Source organism: Seriola aureovittata, chromosome 3, assembly GCF_021018895.1.
Source record: "Seriola aureovittata isolate HTS-2021-v1 ecotype China chromosome 3, ASM2101889v1, whole genome shotgun sequence".
Lineage (NCBI taxonomy): Eukaryota > Metazoa > Chordata > Actinopteri > Carangiformes > Carangidae > Seriola > Seriola aureovittata.
In genome coordinates, this window is record NC_079366.1 from 12,444,673 (window position 1) to 12,462,913 (window position 18,241).

General features: G+C 39.1%; 2 protein-coding genes across 2 annotated transcripts in view; one reads left to right on the forward strand and one right to left on the reverse strand.

Annotated features, from left to right (window-relative positions):
* Positions 1-1,371: 1,371 nt before the first annotated feature.
* On the forward strand, positions 1,372-5,212 carry LOC130167101 (CD209 antigen-like protein D). Its single transcript, XM_056373083.1, has 4 exons — positions 1,372-1,657; positions 2,143-2,285; positions 2,488-2,588; positions 5,116-5,212. The coding sequence occupies exons 1-4, from the start codon at positions 1,516-1,518 to the stop codon at positions 5,210-5,212; spliced, it is 483 nt and encodes a 160-aa protein (XP_056229058.1). The 5' UTR covers positions 1,372-1,515.
* A 1,805-nt stretch (positions 5,213-7,017) lies between these two features.
* The window catches only part of LOC130166185 (cytoplasmic phosphatidylinositol transfer protein 1-like), a 74,033-nt gene continuing 62,809 nt past the window's right edge, over positions 7,018-18,241 (reverse strand). Inside the window, exons 6-9 of the mRNA XM_056371591.1 lie at positions 14,266-14,361; positions 13,515-13,670; positions 12,930-12,993; positions 7,018-10,959 (exon numbers count right to left, since the gene is read on the reverse strand). Of these exons, the coding sequence (XP_056227566.1) occupies positions 10,601-10,959; positions 12,930-12,993; positions 13,515-13,670; positions 14,266-14,361 (675 nt within the window). The 3' untranslated portion in view covers positions 7,018-10,600. The remainder of the gene's footprint in view (positions 10,960-12,929; positions 12,994-13,514; positions 13,671-14,265; positions 14,362-18,241) is intronic.

Here is an 18,241-nt window from a genome sequence, read left to right on the forward strand (position 1 = left end):
CCCACTTAGAAATATTCCCCTTGTCTCCTCCATACTCGAGATGAGGATGTAGGTAAACAACAGAAACACTTATTTGCAACACAGTAGGGCATGTGTGTGTGAAACAGTGCAATCATTAATACATAACTCATAAAAATGGGTAATATTTAATGTGTGTGTCATGAACTGTCTATTAATGCAGTAATGAAAGATTTTTTCTCAGCTGTGTCTACATGAAATGCAGATACTATGTCTTGGTATTCTTTCTATTTTCAATGCACACCGTTTTCTCTCTATCGTGTTTATTTTTGATTGACCTCATTTTTTAATACCTCAGCAGAGACGCACACCAGTAGCAGCTGGATGATATGTGACATACTGCATGTAGCTGTTAACCTCACACAAAACAGCAAACAGACTTGATGGTCAGCTCTGAGCTGTGTTGTACTGACCTCAGACCAGCATTTATAACCAGCTGAGGGTTGAGCTGTGGTCTGTTACAATGACCGGCTTCCCAGAGAGCAAAATGAAATTTCTGGCCCAGTGTCCAGCCCATATACTTCCACATGTGGGCAGATTCCGGATGCAAGATTTTCTGTGGGCACAAATGCTATAAAGGCATAGCCCATAAAATAATTATAAAAAAAAAAGAATTAGTCAAGATGTGGAAGTAGCGTCTGACAATCATGCTGTATATGAGCCAGATACCGGCAATGGAACTGGGCATATAAGAAAATAAACATTTATTTTGCTAGATTTAGGCTGAAAGATTTTTTAAAAAATGAGGCCAGGCCAGTCTTCACCAATTTGTTCTTTTTTTTAAAACAATAATTCAGAAATGCAAATAATAATCATATGTGTAGTGGTGGTACTACAGAAACTGGATGTGGTCATACATTTTCATTTTAAAAAAACAGATGCTCAGTTCCTGCACATACCACCAACTGTGGTATGTGTCTGCCTGTCTGACCTGCCCTCAGTTTCCTGTTGAAAATAACATGTGAACAGTATATGCTGGTAAATAGGTGTGACTTCATTTTACTTCACAGTTCAGACAGATAACTTAGAATTTCAGAAGCCCGCTCTCAAGTGAATGTAGAGGAACCATCAGGTAATCGCCTCGAGAGGGAAAGGATGGGTCAAGCTTCAGAAAGTATTTATGTGAATGAAAATGAAATCTGCAATCTGGAGCTAAACAGAACTGGACGTGTACATTCAGGTAATAAACACACGTAGACAGGTACACAGGTTTACGATACTCTTTACACACAGGCGCACAAAACAGAACAGACTATACTACACTGACTTCTATTCTCAGATGCTGAATATGTAACGAGGAGTTCCTGCAGAGCTGCTGCAGCGTTTCTGGGTCTGCTGTGTCTTCTCCTCGTGGCCGGACTCATAACTCTGGTTTACTTGTGTGAGTAGTTAGTTAAAAAAATAAAGCACTTAGCAAGTGACACTAGTTAAAAGTGTTTGTTTGTTGTTTATGTGCCAAACACAGTCACCCAAGGGACCTTTGAGCGGAACAAGAAGATGGTCCAGTTAAACAACCTGACAAAAGAATTAGACCAGTTACAGACCAGTTTCAACAATCTGGCTGAAGGACAAAACCAACTCCAAAAAAGGTTGGAAGACATGAATAAAGAGAGAAAAGATTTTCAGAGAAAGATTCGAGGTAATAATTTATTTCTTCATTCTTGCTGTCATGTCTAAATCACTCAAAACTACTTTTTGTAGGTTCAGTAAACCCTGGAACGATTTCAGATTTCTCTGCTGCTTGCACATTGCTACTGTTTTCTCCCCTGAGTTTAATTTAGTACTTACACAATGTGCTCATTAATTAGTATATCATTATTAATATATCAGTTTTACATGGGAAACGTTCCTCAGCAATGACTGCCATAATATTTAATATTCATGGTCCTCAGTGGATGACCCTCTGGTCCTTTATCTAGCACCATTGTCAGGTCAAAGTTTCACCATGACCAACATACAAAGTAGCTCGGAGCCTATTATTTATGCAGTTCACTAGTCCTCCCAGGACAAATTATAATTTTTTTGGGACCCACTGATTTCCCCTCTGGCTTCGTCGTTGGCCCATATTTTAGCTCATATGCAAACTATATAAAAATCTAATGGGCTGTATGAAATTTATTACAGACGAAGGTTGTTATAAGTGTTGGAGAAGGTTTGGCAGCAGCTATTACTACATATCTACTGAGCAGAAGACCTGGAATGAGAGCAGAAATGAGTGTCTGAGGGAAGGAGCTGACCTGGTGATCATTAACAGTGAAGAGGAACAGGTGAGAGAAAAACACTTTGTATAATTTTGATTTGAAATCAAAAAAATGTATCATTCATTTATGAATATTGTTACTGAGTGAACATCCTTGGTACTCATGCCTGTGTTTTCGTTTTCTGTTAGTGCAGTGTCAGTAACACATGTCGTGAGGAAAGCATGCTTAACTATCATGTGTCATGGCTCATAATTTTTCTTCCAAATAGCGATTTTTGCTCAAATTGAAGAAAACTGTTTGGATTGGGCTGACTGACCAACATGAGGAGAATGTCTGGAAATGGGTGGCTGGGACAACTCTGGCTACAAGGTAAAAACAAAAACAAAAGTTGTGTTAGTGTGAGTGGGTACCACTTTACAGCAAGACTACCCTCATAAAGGATGTATGAATGGTTTATAACTAGTTTATTAATTAGGTTGTTAACATTTTAATAATCATTTATAAGCTGTTATAACACATTATATAAAAAGGGCAACAGTGACCTGTTGCTTGCCAAATAGTGAGCCCACATTTATCTTTACTGTTAAGCCTCATATCTCAATAGTTACTGAGCTTTCTTTGTTTTCTCCATCACCCAGCATTTGTGTCTGCTGCTTTATCACATATTTGTTAAGTTACTAGCAATTAACCACCATCAGCATCTTAATTTCCGAAAGGTTTTTCATTTTACAGTTTTTCTCAATCGCTTCGACGCAATTCACTCATCAGAAACATCAGTCTCAACACTCTTAATGCAGTTCTCAAAACACTTCATGCATTTGTCCTAACACTGAATCACCTGTGCAAAAGCTTCTAAAACAATCAAAACCTTGTTCACATGTGTCGAAACGTGCAAAGTCAGTCAGTCACTTCAACATTGTCACGAGTGAATTGAACCTTTTCACCAGAGCTTCAAGACTTAAACTTAGATTTTGATAAAAACCTGACTGACTTGAGAAAAAGAGAACTGCAAAAATACTATATAACTATATTCTGTTTCAACATTTCATTGGTGTTTATTGTATTATGTACATATCAACCTCTCAGCAGATCACTTTCCTGTCACTTTAGAACACTGTATGGAAATGTATATACAAGAAGAGAAGAAGAGCTTTAGATTTAGAACATGGTGTATCCAAAAAATTATTATAATGAAAACGTGTTTGGCATTTGATGCAAATACTTGAATTATACATGTTTTTACTGTATGATATTTTCATTGCAGTGTTTCATTTTGCAGCAGATTTGTGGCACTTTTCATTTTTGAGCAATTTATGGATTTGTGTGTAGAGTGTTGAAAAATAAGATCTAGTTCAGAAAAATGTGTGAAAGCAGTTGAAAAAATAGTATCCGTAAATTCACAGAATATAACTGCTGTAACTGAGGAAAGCAAAATGATAAATATGGAACCATGCATCGGAAAGTAGACAAGGAGAAATATGCAATCAAACTTATATATAATTTATATATAATTTAGCATCAATTATAGAACAGTAGTCACAAGTCAGAAGTGACACCATATTCATACCACATCACACACAGTATATGTATATATATTTTTGGTGTGTGAGTGTATGCGTGTGTGTGTGTGTGTGTGTGTGTGTGTGTTCAAAGGAGGGTGTGGGTATAAAGGAAGCTTGTACAAAGACAATGAGAAATGTTAATGTGTGTGGGGACATGATGAACAGTTTGAGAGCTGTATTAAGAGTTAGGAGAATGATGTTTCCGATGTGAGAATTGCATCAAAGTCAGGTATTTAGTCATAAACAAAACGATCATCAAAGTGATCATAATTCACCCTCAGGGGAACATGATTGTCTGTACAGTATCTCAATCTATCCATTACTTCCATTTCAAACCATAGAAATGTTTGACTGGTATTCCTGCAAAATTATTCATATTGACTCACAAGATAAATTAACAGTAATACTTACACTTAATCATCATACTTAAATTCTCAATCCCATATAATGATATAAATATGATAACTCCAGCTGTATCATTTAAGCACAGCCAGCAGAACCACAGTTCACACTTCGTGTAATAAAATAGAGAAGAAATTGTGAAGAAAAGTGATTTTTGCTCTATGATCTCCCCGCAGTTATTGGCCACATTTACAGCCTGACAACGCTGGAAACGAGGATTGTGTAGAAATCCGATATGTTGACGATGAAACTTTATTTAATTGGAATGACTTACCTTGTTCATATAAAAATTACTGGGTTTGTGAGGCAAGGGAAAAGGATGAGAAGGATGTGTGACAGAAAATGTGACTATTAAATGTGCATGAAACCTGTAAATAGTCTGATAACAGTTTGATTGTTGTGTGTACTGTATGTAATGTTTAAGTTTATAGTGTCTCTGTGATTTCAACCAAATACTCTTATTTTCTATGGCAGTCACCAAACGTCTGTTCTATGCACAAATTGTTTCAAATAAATTTCTTTTCAAAAAACTTTTGAACTTGTCAAACATCTTGCTGTGTTTCACTGTCATCCTCAAAAAAAATGATTCTTTGATCACAACATCAATCAAAAGTTTAAGGATATCAGAGATGGCCAAGATTGACAAATATGTGTATGCAGATGAGACTTAAAATGATGCTTAGTGCTGAGCTGTTTCAGTGTAGTGCAGTAAGATGGACTGGGAACCCACTGGATGCGTTGCATGTGTTTCGCGGCAGCGGGACGTCTCGGTTTTCATCTCTGTGCACGATAACAGGTGAGAGCGAACACACCGCCTGCTGAAAAGACCTGCTGATGTCATATTGACATATCGCAAAAAACTAACACCTCTCACTATAGTTGCCTCTGTCTAGATCTGAATCTGAATATGATACAAAAATGACTCTATGTAGAGAGACAGAGCTGGTGCTGGCAGTGGATACACACCCGTGCTTCTCTGCAGCAGTTCAGCGGCTGGTGTCGCTGAAGCACGTGTGTTCCCCGGAGTAAAATAAAAAAAATATCAAAATACAGTAGGCTAGTCAGTCTTCCTTCCAACTGTTGTGGTATGATCATGATCATGACTAGGACCAAGAAAACACAAGCAGTGTATAATCAAAAAGCTCAACACTAGCAAAGTGGCTGGAGCAGAGGGCAAGAACATCACAGTGTGTACCTACAGCGCCTCCTGCTGTTCACGGAATGTAGTGCTGGTTGTTGTGACCAGAGTAGGAAGTGTGGAAACATGTGAGGGACAGGCTAGAGAAGCTACCACTCCTGTATGACTACAAATTCCTCTGTGACTACAACTCCCATCTGTGACTACAGCTGCGGTTAACACAACATCCACTGGAGGGCACATTTTGAGCACATCACACTGTCTCTGGATCAGTGATGAAGTTTCGCTCCTGTGGAAGTAAATGGAAATTACACTGTAAATGTGACAATGGTAAAAGCATGAATCAAGTGTCCTGATCTTTTTTTTGTTCCTTTTTCATCAGGCGTGTTTAATTACTTATCATTCCTTGTACTTAATTAGATGTTTTATTTTATTGAATGACACCATCATCATGAGCCTCTCTTCATTTCTTCTGGCAGACATAATTAAGGTAGTAAGCTAATGCAAAAGTGCCTGTAATCAGTCAAAAAGATAAATATACATAGATACACATATTCAAAAAATAAAACTATGAAAAAAACTATGTACAAAAATGTTGAAAAAACTTGTGATGCTAGTCGGCCCCTTTTTTTGTTTTAGCTGGGGGCTGTAGCGTAATTTCAAGTTCTGGAGGAAGTTCTTCTTCTTCGTGGGCTGAGGGCAGACTAGACTAACACAGCATCTTGTGTCATAAAGTGGTATTACAACATGGCCCGGAACACAGCTAGTTGGTTAGCAGTCATTTCAGTAGATATATCTCTGAAATACAATAGATGGAGGTCATGGTGATGACATCATCAATGCGGTTCCTTCACATACTATTGATAGTGTTAGCTCATTTTTTTAACATTTTAAACTAAAATTCTGGCCAGATCTTACACATTACACCTTTAAGAAACTTGCATATGCAATTCATATCAGAAACCATCATCTCTACAAATCATTTTTCCATGTGTGCAACTTATGTGCCTTGTTTATTTAAACTTGCCCTGACTACTTGAATTTAAGTTTGCAGTTTCATAACTTTGCAAGGATGTCTATCAACCAACGAGGGAAAGTACCTGGTACTCTAGGAAAAGGAAATTATTAAAAATAAACACTGACAGCAACAGAGGAAATGTGTGTATTTCCATTTAAGAGAAAAATATTGTTCTTTTTACTCTGTAGCATTCATCTGTCAGCCATAGTACTTTATCCGTACTTAGTACAGACACAAATTCTGCATAGAAAGCATATCGTCAGGTTTTAATATATGATTCCTTGTTAAAGATTAAACTAACCAACAGTACAAAGTAAATCAAATTGGCTCCATCATGGCCAGCTGCAGTATTAAAATGCTACTTACACAGAAATACATCAGTAATAAAAATCCAATAAAATAATATTACACTAACAGCTTCCATTCTGCTGCCTAATGGCTGCTTTTACCTTTGATACATTAAGTAGTTGTTGCTGCTAATACCACTTCTGTTTAGGGAGGATTCCGCGACGCCATGTTCAGTGAACATCACCATCAGCTGGTGGTAAAGAGGGCAAAGGTCAGTAGCATACAGTAGCAAGATACTGCGGTAAGCAGCATGGTATGGTTTTCATCGACAAAACATACATAAGGGATTATGCGAAACATGTATGGAGAACAGAATGAATAAAAACACTGTTGCAATAGCTAGTAAAGTTTATTTGTCTATTTCAGAAAAAGGTAAAACAATAATTACAACAAAGAACCAAATGAACCTCAAAGGGCAGTAAAAATATAACAAATACAATAATAGTTAAAGTGGAAGAACTAAGAGTGACTTCCAGCAGCCGATCAAGAGCGGCAACTCTGGAGTCTGTTTCACAAAGCAGGATTAATGAAGAAAGCTGGAAAAGCTAGAACCACATCTGATCTCTGACACAGACAGAAGAACACTGTGCTGTTCCTGGTTGTACTCAGTGTAGTTCTCCAGCCGACTCAGTGATCCTGAATGGTGAGACAGGTCCCAGTTATCAGGAGACAGCACAACAGCCTGGTCGAATGCAAACTGTATCAGGAAGAGGGGAGCAGGGTTTGCAGAGCTTGGTCCTTTTATCCAAAGAAATACTCATTTAAATTTTTCCTTCAAACAATACAGCAACCACAAAATCAAAGTACAGCAAAGAAACAACAGAAAAGCCAATCACCTCTGAATTAATATGGCAATAAACGTCAAAGTAGCCACCCAAGAAAAGCTTCATTTTGTTTTACAACTTGTACAAATATTTTTGCCCTGCAGGGTCACCAAAAGCAACTGGATAGTCAGAAGTACACCACTACAATGAGGAGTCTTGATACTCGATTGCGAAGAGTAAACTTAACTGAATGCAGTATCCTCAATAGATGACAATGACTTCATAGATACAGACACATATTACTCCCTAGATTAAAACAAACTTTTAAATCATGTCTGTGATGGTGTCATTATCACACAAACACTAAATAATATCCTTCTCTGTCTATTTCAGATCTTTGACCACATTCATGTTCAGCAACATCAGCAATGCAACAGATTCAATGTAAGAAACCTACTCTATCAGTCATTAACAACAGTATTTACAATACCTAATATGTTACTCTTTTAAACAGAGCAGAGCTTTATGTTACACAATTGGATATTTTGCATTATTTTTAATAGCCCATGGCAGATCAAACATATCCCTGGATCTCTGTGTTCCTGACAAGAGAGATGGTCAATACCAGAGTTGTAAATATGTATAATCTATACATAATAGATCAATACAGAGGGCCAGTGACTGGTATATAACATGTGTATCCTCAAAAGGCAAAGACAAAAGCTACAGTTACAGATAAATAGCTACAGTTTGTTTTGTGTTTTTAACAAAAGCAAGTGAGAAACTGTACATAATATTAACAATATTTTATGGCAAGACCACTGAGGACTCTCTCTCTCTCCTTGACCTGCTGTCTTTGAAGTCATTATGCTGTATTATAGGACTTTGGTCCAACAAACCCAGCAAGACTGTAATGTAACACATTCCTTCATTGTCAAATAAGGTCTCAAAGACTGGAAAGTGCAAAATGCCTTTGCGCTGTAAAGTTAGAAGTAATTAGCATGAGTAGGGGAACAAAAATATTTTCCTAAAAAAATAATAACAAGTTAGCCCTGTTATTTGAAAGTCTGATGATGTAGTTTGATATGATTGATTTGATCTGATTATGTTGTAGTGCAGCTGCTGTGTGTGGGGCTGCGGCCCATTTTTATTCTAGGTTAAAATGTCACATTTGATATAGAAAACAGGCAAAGAAATGCAATGAAATTTTGTGTTTCTCTAGCTGAATTGTAAGAGATTTTGGTTTACACACATGTAGGTGACAATACAATTGTTGCATGCAGAGGCACTGAGTTGAAAGAGTTTGTAGGCCTGCAGTATATTCTCTGGGCATGCTTATGTTTCACTCATAATCTGCTTTTTCTATTATACAAAATTAGTACACCGCTTCCAAAGTTAGCATTTACTTTTTTTTCAAACGGTTGCATCACCAAATGTACTGTACCAATCCAGCCATTTATAGTATATACATATATATACTTCACATAATATGTATATATGTTGTGATCATTCCATGCAGCATATAAAAACCCTTTCTTTGAATAATATCATTGAATGGAAAAAGAGGGTTTTCCATCATAGAATAACTTTCTGTCTTCATATATTTGTTTCTCCTTTAGGGTTTTAGATGGAAATTAGCAGTACAAGCCCAGCACAAAATATGGGTCACTGCAAAGGATGTTCCCATTTGGAAATCATTTTATGCTCTCAAAGCACTGGCTCACCATTACCAGCCAGCAATGGCAAAGCAAAAGTATCAGCATTTCTGCAAATGCTATGCAGCTAATAAAGCACATACTCAAGTCAGCTTGATGCACGTGCCCTTCTCCTCAAATCATGCTTTGGGTTTTCATCACCTCCACTGTGCACAAAGATCAGTCTCTGCTTAAAAACTCTCCAAAATGGCCTTGTTCCTACATATGACATTCAAATGATTAGCTGATTTGATCAAATTGGATCAGATTTATGTCAAATGAGATGTCAAGCATTATTTCAGGCAACATTTCACTTAAGGTTTTTTTGTTGTTGTTGTTGTACTGACCTCTCAGTCAACTTGAGTAACATGTATGCAGTAATAAACTTAAACAAATTTACTTTTAGAATCATTTAACTGTCATGCTAGAACTGCAAGTGCAGATATAACAACAGCTTAACCTAAAATGTTACCGCTAATATGCAAATGCTCCAAGGTTTCTGATGTGTAAACATTATAAGGGTTAAGTAGACTGGTATAATACATACAATAGTTGCTGTATTATAATATCTGTGGAGGTATAAAATGTGGCTGTTTGGCAATAAGCAGGGAGAGAAAGGTTCAGTAATATCCCTGCCTTTGGAGTGTGAGCCAGGTAGAGTCGGGGAGACCTGAGGTGTAAACTCTCTATGATTGTACTGATCTTGCATCTGTTGTATAATTAGAGTTTGGGATGGAAAAGGATGGATGCAATCTGATCCACAGGCCAGTCTGGATGGCTCAGGACACAGTTGCTAGGCGGTAGTTTCAAGAGGCCACTTGGCTGTCTTTCTTGTGTGTGTTAGTCTAACATATTAGGTCTACTGTGCTACTCCACTTGTGTGTCATTGATTTCATTTCTAATTTAATACATAACAGCCATTTTACAGACTGAAAAGGGATTATATTCGTCATTCATTTGCACACATTGTCAAAACTAATAAACACCACTGAATCTGTGGTGCTAAGGCAACTACTTCATGGTTCAATAGCTTGAAAGCAATCAGCTCATCTGATTGAAGAAAACATAACTAAGGAAACAATGAGAATAATTTATTCATATAACATAAGGAACTGCCGCTCAACCAAAATAATTATGGATGCTCTTTGTTTTGATTAGACATCACCGGTGGTTGTTGTAATAGATAAGTCATGTAGCTGGCTTGACTCACAGCGAGAGGAAGTCAGCCACGTCAGAGTGGCTGAGCCTACAGCTGCCTGGATGGTATCAATGACAATGATGAAGACATCAGAGCGACTGCTGTGTGTCCAGGATTATGGAAAATCATTGGATATGGCTAGAGAACTTGAACGTCTGGGCACTGGTGTTTGGAGGTTAGGCTAGTCTCATTGGGCTACTAAGACAATGGGGTTTGGGGGATAAGTTAAGCAAGGGGTCTGACATCCCAAGGTCCCTCTACTGTTCATCCATTTCAGCAAGATCAGAGTTGGATGAGGGCGGTGTAGATGACTGGAGGTGGTTTGAAACGGATACAGGGCTCAGGGTAGAGCCCTGAGGGGCGCCACTTGGTACAGGGTCAGGAAGGGTCAGGGTTTCCGGAGCAGACTTTTTACGGGGTCGGTCCTTGGGGACAGAGAGGGACTCAGGCGCATCAGTGCACATGGGAGTGGAGGGGGCGCTGGCAGGGCCGGTGAGGGCACAGGAGGACAGGGGCGTCTCGCTGATGGAGATGGACGGGGGAAACATCCCGATCTTCTGGTTGGTGGCCTCCTGGATGGTGCGCTCAAACTCTCTCACCTCATCCATTGTCATGTCTACGTAGGAAAGAGATTGTTTAAGACCAGTGAGATGAAGAATTAGGAAAGTGGCTTGTATTTTTTTTTTATCCTTTTTAGACAATTGAAAGGACTAGAGATTTCAATAACCTGTCATTACTGCAGCCACAGGCATTGTTAAAACAATGCTGAAAAGAACACAGGTTCAAAAACCAAGAAGTTGAGGTGGTGTTATTTTAATAACCAAGATGTTTCTAGTGTTCATAAGTGTAGCCAAATCTTTCCTAGTAGGGCTGTCACAATATCCGATTTTCACTACACGATTATTGTGGCCAAAAGAATTCATGATAATGATATTATCTTAAATTATATTAAGATATATGTAATTGGTATTGGTTGGTATTGTCAATACAGGTATATCACGATACCCTTATTTCCTAGATAACCTTTCAGATCCTGTTTGACTAAACTTGTTCCTAACATATTTCACATATGCATAGCTTGACTAAATGCGGGACAGAATGAGTGGATATATGTGGACAGATGTGCAACTGTGACAGCCTCAGAAGTCACTAACGGTTCAAAAATGAGACAGAGGAGGGACAATGGAGTGAAGAAACAATGAAAAAGACATACTCTGGCTTTGTCATGGATCTCTATGTCATCCAATGAAGATGGGTTTGTTGTGGAATGTTCTTGCTGCTCAAGGCAAACTTTAATGTTGGTTTTCTCATGCATTTGTCTCTCGTAATCCCGCACGTCATCCAAAGTCATATCTGGAAGAAGGGGGGAGGGGTGGAACGAGGGTCGAAAGGTTGGTAACTCCTCTACAATGGCGCTCCAGTTAAGAGGGTGGGGGAGGAGAGGATTAGATGGCAAAGGTGCATTCCGTGCGTGAATATAGAGTTTTTAACGGATGATTAGAGCTTTTTTTTTTTTTTTCCAGTTAAAGCTTCACAGGTTAAAGTGCTAGCTTCCCATGACCCAGAGAGTTTTCAGGATACAGCCAGACATATCCGAGCCACACCAGGAAAGAAGAAAGGAAGGGTGGGGTCATGGACCTTTCAAGAGTAAGAAAAAGCACGAACAATCCACACCCACTGAAGAGGTTGGATTATTGTAAGCACAAGACAGCAATACCCACAAGGGCTCAATTACTCCATGGGCAAAATCTTTCACATGTGAGAAGATTTAGGAAGTACTTCAAAAAATATCCATTTTGTAGGGAGTTGTGGTGTAAGGATTAGCAGTTATAGAAAGGAGAGAAGAGGAATTGTTTCATGACAAAGATAATGGGTTTATTATCTGTATGCCTTACAGCTATGGGAAAAGCTCAGCAGTTGAGAGTGAGTGAATGTGTTGCAGCCACTTGTGGATGCAAACAGGGCTGCCTCTTGTGCAACAAGACTCTCAGAGAGACAGACAGAGGCAGCTTTCATGTGTCAGGAAGAGGATCATTCACTGCTGATGTAAATTTCCAATTTTTTCCTTGAATGAATTTCTCTATCATGAAACATGAAAGGTTACGGTTTTGAGAGTTATTTTCATCGTGCAGGTTTCATTTGAAACAAACACTGACCATGCCTGGATACTGGAGTACAGTGTTTGTTATTAGTGGGTTAGTGCTGACACCCAGAGGAGGATCCATGCTACAGGAGAATGAGCTGGCAGTGACAGGGGTTAGATGCAGATGAAGTGATTTTTCATGCACACTAACTGGTAAATAAATGGTAATCACACAACAGTGGTTTATACAATCAAGAGCTAACATTTTAAGGAATAAACAGTTACACAGCACATTTAAGGTTCACGTAAGGAATCATTCACACTGTACAGCGATAATAAAAAAAAACTGCTCTATTTTAGAAGAACCTTTAATGGATTCATAAAATGATTGATTTTCCATACTTTAACTTAACATAACTGAGAGTGATTTAACAGTTGATGACTGAAAAATTGAAATGTGCCAACGGCTGTGAAGTACGTAGTTTATAGGCAGCATGACTTACCGATCCACTCATCCACCCAGGCAAACGCCTGTCTGTGTCCCAGCAGCAGCACATCACGAACCACCTACAACACAAAAATGATCAGTAAATAGTCACACAACCGCCTTTTATCTTTGAGTGTGATCATATTATCTTCCTCTCAAGTCATTGAGATTTTAAATAAGAATCCAAACTAGATTGTATTTTCCCATTAAACCAGATGTGAAAGAAGTGGTATTCATTGAGACATTTACAGTAGCACAGACAATATAACACTCCTTTCTAAAATATTCATGTCTTCAGTAAGAATGAATGGGCTTGGTGCTGAGTGTCAGACACAGGGTAGGGAAGACAGAAAGTTTTGAGAGATGCACTAATGCACTGTTGATTTTGGAGTTTTTATGGGATTTGTTGGAATATGAAAATGATAGAATATCGCCAGCCTTATTTTTTTAAGTTTGATCTGAACTGTTCGAATAACTGGATGAAAACAAATGAACTTCGCCATGCCAAGCAGGATAGGTGTAACCATTAAAATACATGATGCAAGTTCAACTACTGGCTAAAATGAGAGAGGCAGCATTCATCCCATGATCGACCTCTCACCTTGTGTATGAACTGCTCCACTCGTGTCTGTAGGCCCCACACCTCAAACTTGACAGTGACCAGTTTGTACGAGCACATGATGGGATTCTGGGTGTCCCTCCAGCCCTCCTGAAGCATCCCCCGCGACGTCTTGTCTGACTTGAAATATCGCAAGTCCTGCAATGCGGGAGCATGAACACGTTTAATATTACCATAATTAACCCAAACCTTCAGGCATCGTTGTTTCTGCACCCCAGTGGAGTTATACTTAAGGGAGAGCCTTAAATTAGATGCATGACTGAACGCCAGTATTAAATACCATCTGCATTAACCCCTCTGGTCCTTGGAGAATGTCTTTCCAGGCTCATTAGAGCTGAGGCAATCTGTTATCAAACAGCTATGAAGACAGTTATTAGATCTCTCACTTCACAGACTCTGAAGTATGAAAAGGCAACAGATGAATGCTGGGTGGGATTGACTTGAGATTTCTCAAGTCCCCAAAGTTTGTATTAGAGCAAGTGTTTGGATTTCAACAACAAATTCAACAGATAATCATAATACTAATAATGTCACAGGATAATTATTAGACATAAAACAGTTTAAACACAGAGAGAAAAAAAAAGATCCCAACAGGACAGAAACAGTTTCTTCGATCACATCGTTTTACTACTGCATTTACTGATTCAACAATACAGTTACTTACACCTCTCTGATAGCGTTAACTCCCGATAGACACGAGCATCTACACAAACACACACCTACACAAGCTCACCTCAGACTCTTTATAGTAGCGCTCAGGGATCTCATCGTAGGCGATGTCGATATAGCACACCTCCCTCTCCATCTCCTTCAGCTCGGTGTCGAAAATCTGAAACCAAAACAGACCGGTTTGTCTCCGCCTGCCAGTCAAAGTAGTCTCCCCACATAAAACGCTCTCCAGAAATATGTGCTTTCCAGGTTATATCATCAGACATCAGGCCAGAAAATCTACCTTACTGCTGGACTCAAAAACGGGAAATTATTCATACCATTACTAGTGCTTGACAGTGTCAGTGAATGTTCCGTCATCACTCAGAAAAGCCACAACAACACATTGTAGTTAATTACACGACCACTAGGAGGTGCTCTATGCCCATGTCTTCAATTTGTTACTGTGCCAACTGATTGCAATTACTGTGTCACATGTTGTTAAGACAGACAGTTGATTGTACAAAAAGTGAGTGTAACTTCCTTATTTCCTTCTTAGCCTCTCTTCATTAGCTCTGATGTAGTTGATTTAATGGAACCTTCTACTGCAATAAATCAAATGTGAGTCTATATACTTTTACATTACTGCACATTATCTATCCATCTATCCAAACCTATCTATCTATTTATCAATCAATTTGTAGTCATGTAGTCTATTAATCTATGACATGAGAGCATCTCTGAATAGAGCTCTCTCACCACAGTGCCTGCCATGTACTGGAGATCCAAGGGGAAATCTGTATGTGTGCATTTAGAGTGAGGTTAGAGGACATGGGCTTCATTTAAGAGATTTATCTTTAAGTTAAGATATACAACAAGCTTCTGATGTCTGAGACATTTTGAGAAAAAAAAAATTGTTGCTGTCCAGTGCAAGATGTTGCCAAACCCTTTATTTTGACACATTTTGGGCTAAATTTGTGAAAGTGAAATTTATCTCAGTTTCTAGTCAAACGTGTCTCTGACTGAAATGAAGGTCTGTATTCTGAGGATTTCATTACACAGAGCTCTTGTATCGAGCTCTCAGTAAACTGCCTGTCCTCAGTTCTTCCTCATGTCTGATCAGTTGGAGAGTTGAAGGGTTCAGCCATCATCTTTTTTTGAGTTTGAGCACTCACTTCTGTGAAATGAGCACTCACTCCCTTCTCAAACTTCATTATTTCCTGAGTCGTAAATTAATTCCCCAGCAGGCAGGAGCAGCCTCTCAGCAGCTGACAATTGAAATTAGTTTAAGTAATAACATGACTCTACTGGGTGTCGTTCTCATCTCTGTTGTAGCCTCATTTTCTGATTCCGGCTGATAAGACCCAAGTATATTACATAAACATTCTGGCAAACACAGATTCTGTTTTTATTATTTATCACATTACCAGTCACTACATGCTTTCCAATCATTTTGGAGCCTCGCCGCCCAACTGAATTGTGAAATCTCTCTCGGCAGATATATATATATATAGATATATATATATATATATATATAGATATATATAGATATATATAGATATATATATAGATATAGATATATATATAGATATATATATATAGCTCTCTCTCTCTCTCTCTCTCTCTCTCTCTCTCTCTCTCTCTCTCTCTCTCTCTCTCTCTCTTCTCTCTCTCTCTCTCTCTCTCTTCTCTCTCTCTCTCTCTCTCCTCTCTCTCTCTCTCTCTCTCTCTCTCTCTCTCTCTCTCTCTTCTCTCTCTCTCTCTCTCTCTCTCTCTCTCTCTCTCTCTCCTCTCTCTCTCTCTCTTCTCTCTCTCTCTCTCTCCCTCCCTCCCTCCTTTTCTTCTCTTAGCACATTCTGACTTTTACAGTGTGGATGAGCACTGCTGGCACAATCAGGGTGATATGTCAGCATGCATGAGCGCAGCCAAGCGACAGGAATAAAGACTGGGATGAGTAGAGAGTGGGGGGAGGCAGAGTTGGATGAGAGGAGAAACTGACTGAGGTAAACAATGAGAAGGAGATGGGGGGAGGGGTGGGGGTGGGGTGCAGGAGAGGCGGGGGAATCAGTGGAAACGCAAATGCAGATAGGGGCAGGGACAAGGACGAGGAGGGAGTGACTGGGAGGGACAGTGATATAATGAGAGGGGAAACATAGATTTGTGTGAAATGAGAGGGAAAGGGGAAAAATATCTGCAGGTGTGCATCACTTTTGCAAAATTTAAAATACGTGAGTGCTGAAAATACATGAAGCTAAATTTATTACAAATAGTTAAAAATAAAAAGAGGCAAAAGAGAAAACAAATTTTCAAAGACTTTTCACATGATTCGTTATTGGAACACTAACGTGATGCCACGACAGAGCGAGAGGGGAGAGGAACAGACAGACGGTCGCTGGCAGAGTGAGCGGGTGAGAAAAAGACAAAGGGATGGAAAAAAAGAAGGAAAAAACAAGCTAGACAGAGAGAAGAAGACACTTGTCATCCCATGAATGATAGCCGCTCGGTGCAGATCCGTAACAAATGTCACCTTGTTTCCACCTGTAAATGTAGCACCTTGCATCCCAGTTCAGTGCTTTATAATACTCGGCACTAATTTAGCGTACACGCCACCAGTTGTTGGCAGATTTCATCTCGTCAGCTTGTGAACACACAGCAAACACAAGGCAGATAGTCTGTGGTCATTTCTCTCCTAAAATGCTAGGTGAGAGCTGATGGCAATCACTGACTCACCGCACTTCATTATCCTCAAAAGGGACAATACAAACAAAAGAGACAATTCACACTCATTACACACACAAATTTAACCATTAACTGAATATAATGAGGCAGAAATATCAGTGTACATAATAGTTGTTAGCATATTTGTCAGGGCACTGTGAATTGCTGCTGAGGAATTTGTCCATTTAGAGGTTGTAATCTAACAAGCATTTTTGCGAAATCATTTCATTTCAAGGATAATGAAGGATGTCTTCCCTTTGCAGTGAATTTCTAGAGATTGTCACACTGGAAGACGCACTTGTGCAGATGCGAGGCTTGAACATGACAGGCTTTTGAGAGGAATGTAGCTCAGAGAGGTCTCCACAGTCGTGGTGTTGCATTTTTAGGGAGTCTGCAAGCTGAAGATATGTACCTAAACTGCAGTGATGCAAGACATTCGTTTTCTGTTTGTTTGTTTTCTTATTTGACTAGCCAAGTGGTAAAATAAATAAATAAAAAATAAATAAATAAAAAAGGTGTCAAACTGTTGAAAAAGTAGAGGCATGAAAGAAAAAGAAAGAGAGAGATGTGTTTTCTCATCCTGCCTGCTGTGAAGCTCAGGAGTCAGCAGAGATTTTCCTAGATCAACATGTGCCTCAGGATACATGTTAAAACTTAATGTGTTAGTGTGTGTGAGTATGAGTCAGTGTGCACACTTGCGTGTGTGTGTGTGTGTGTGTGTGTGTGTGTGTGTGTGTGTGTGTACTACATGGGATAGTACTGTGGAATTCTACATGTCATATGCTGTTACCACACCCTCCACCCACTCATATCCTGTCCACATATCCACGATTTTCCTCCCTTCAAATTCCTTCCTTCCTTCTTTCCTTCCTTCCTTCGTTCCACTCTTCCTCCCTTCCTTCCCTCTCGAAATCCTTTCTTTTATGCTCACACACATTGAAACGACACCCTGAGTGGACAGACGTATGCTTGTATCTACAGGCATCTCAAACTGTCTGGCAACTAAATGGAACCCCACACACACACAAACACACACACACACACACACACACACACAGACACACACAAACAAATGCAGTATTTATGCAATACGACTGTGATTTCTTTCAGTTATCACCCATCAAGTGCATTTGCTCAAGGCAATTTCTGAGCTTTAAATTTAATAAAAATTCCTTTGATGTGTCGCCCTGTCTTGTCGAACCAAACATGCATCAATCTAAAATATCACTAAAATGAACGTCTGTCCGTCTGTCTGTCTTTCTCTGCACTTTATGAGTAGAAGTAAACTACTCTGAGATATGTCAAGAAAATTAAGGCAAGTTTGGGAGCAATGTCTCCTAAAT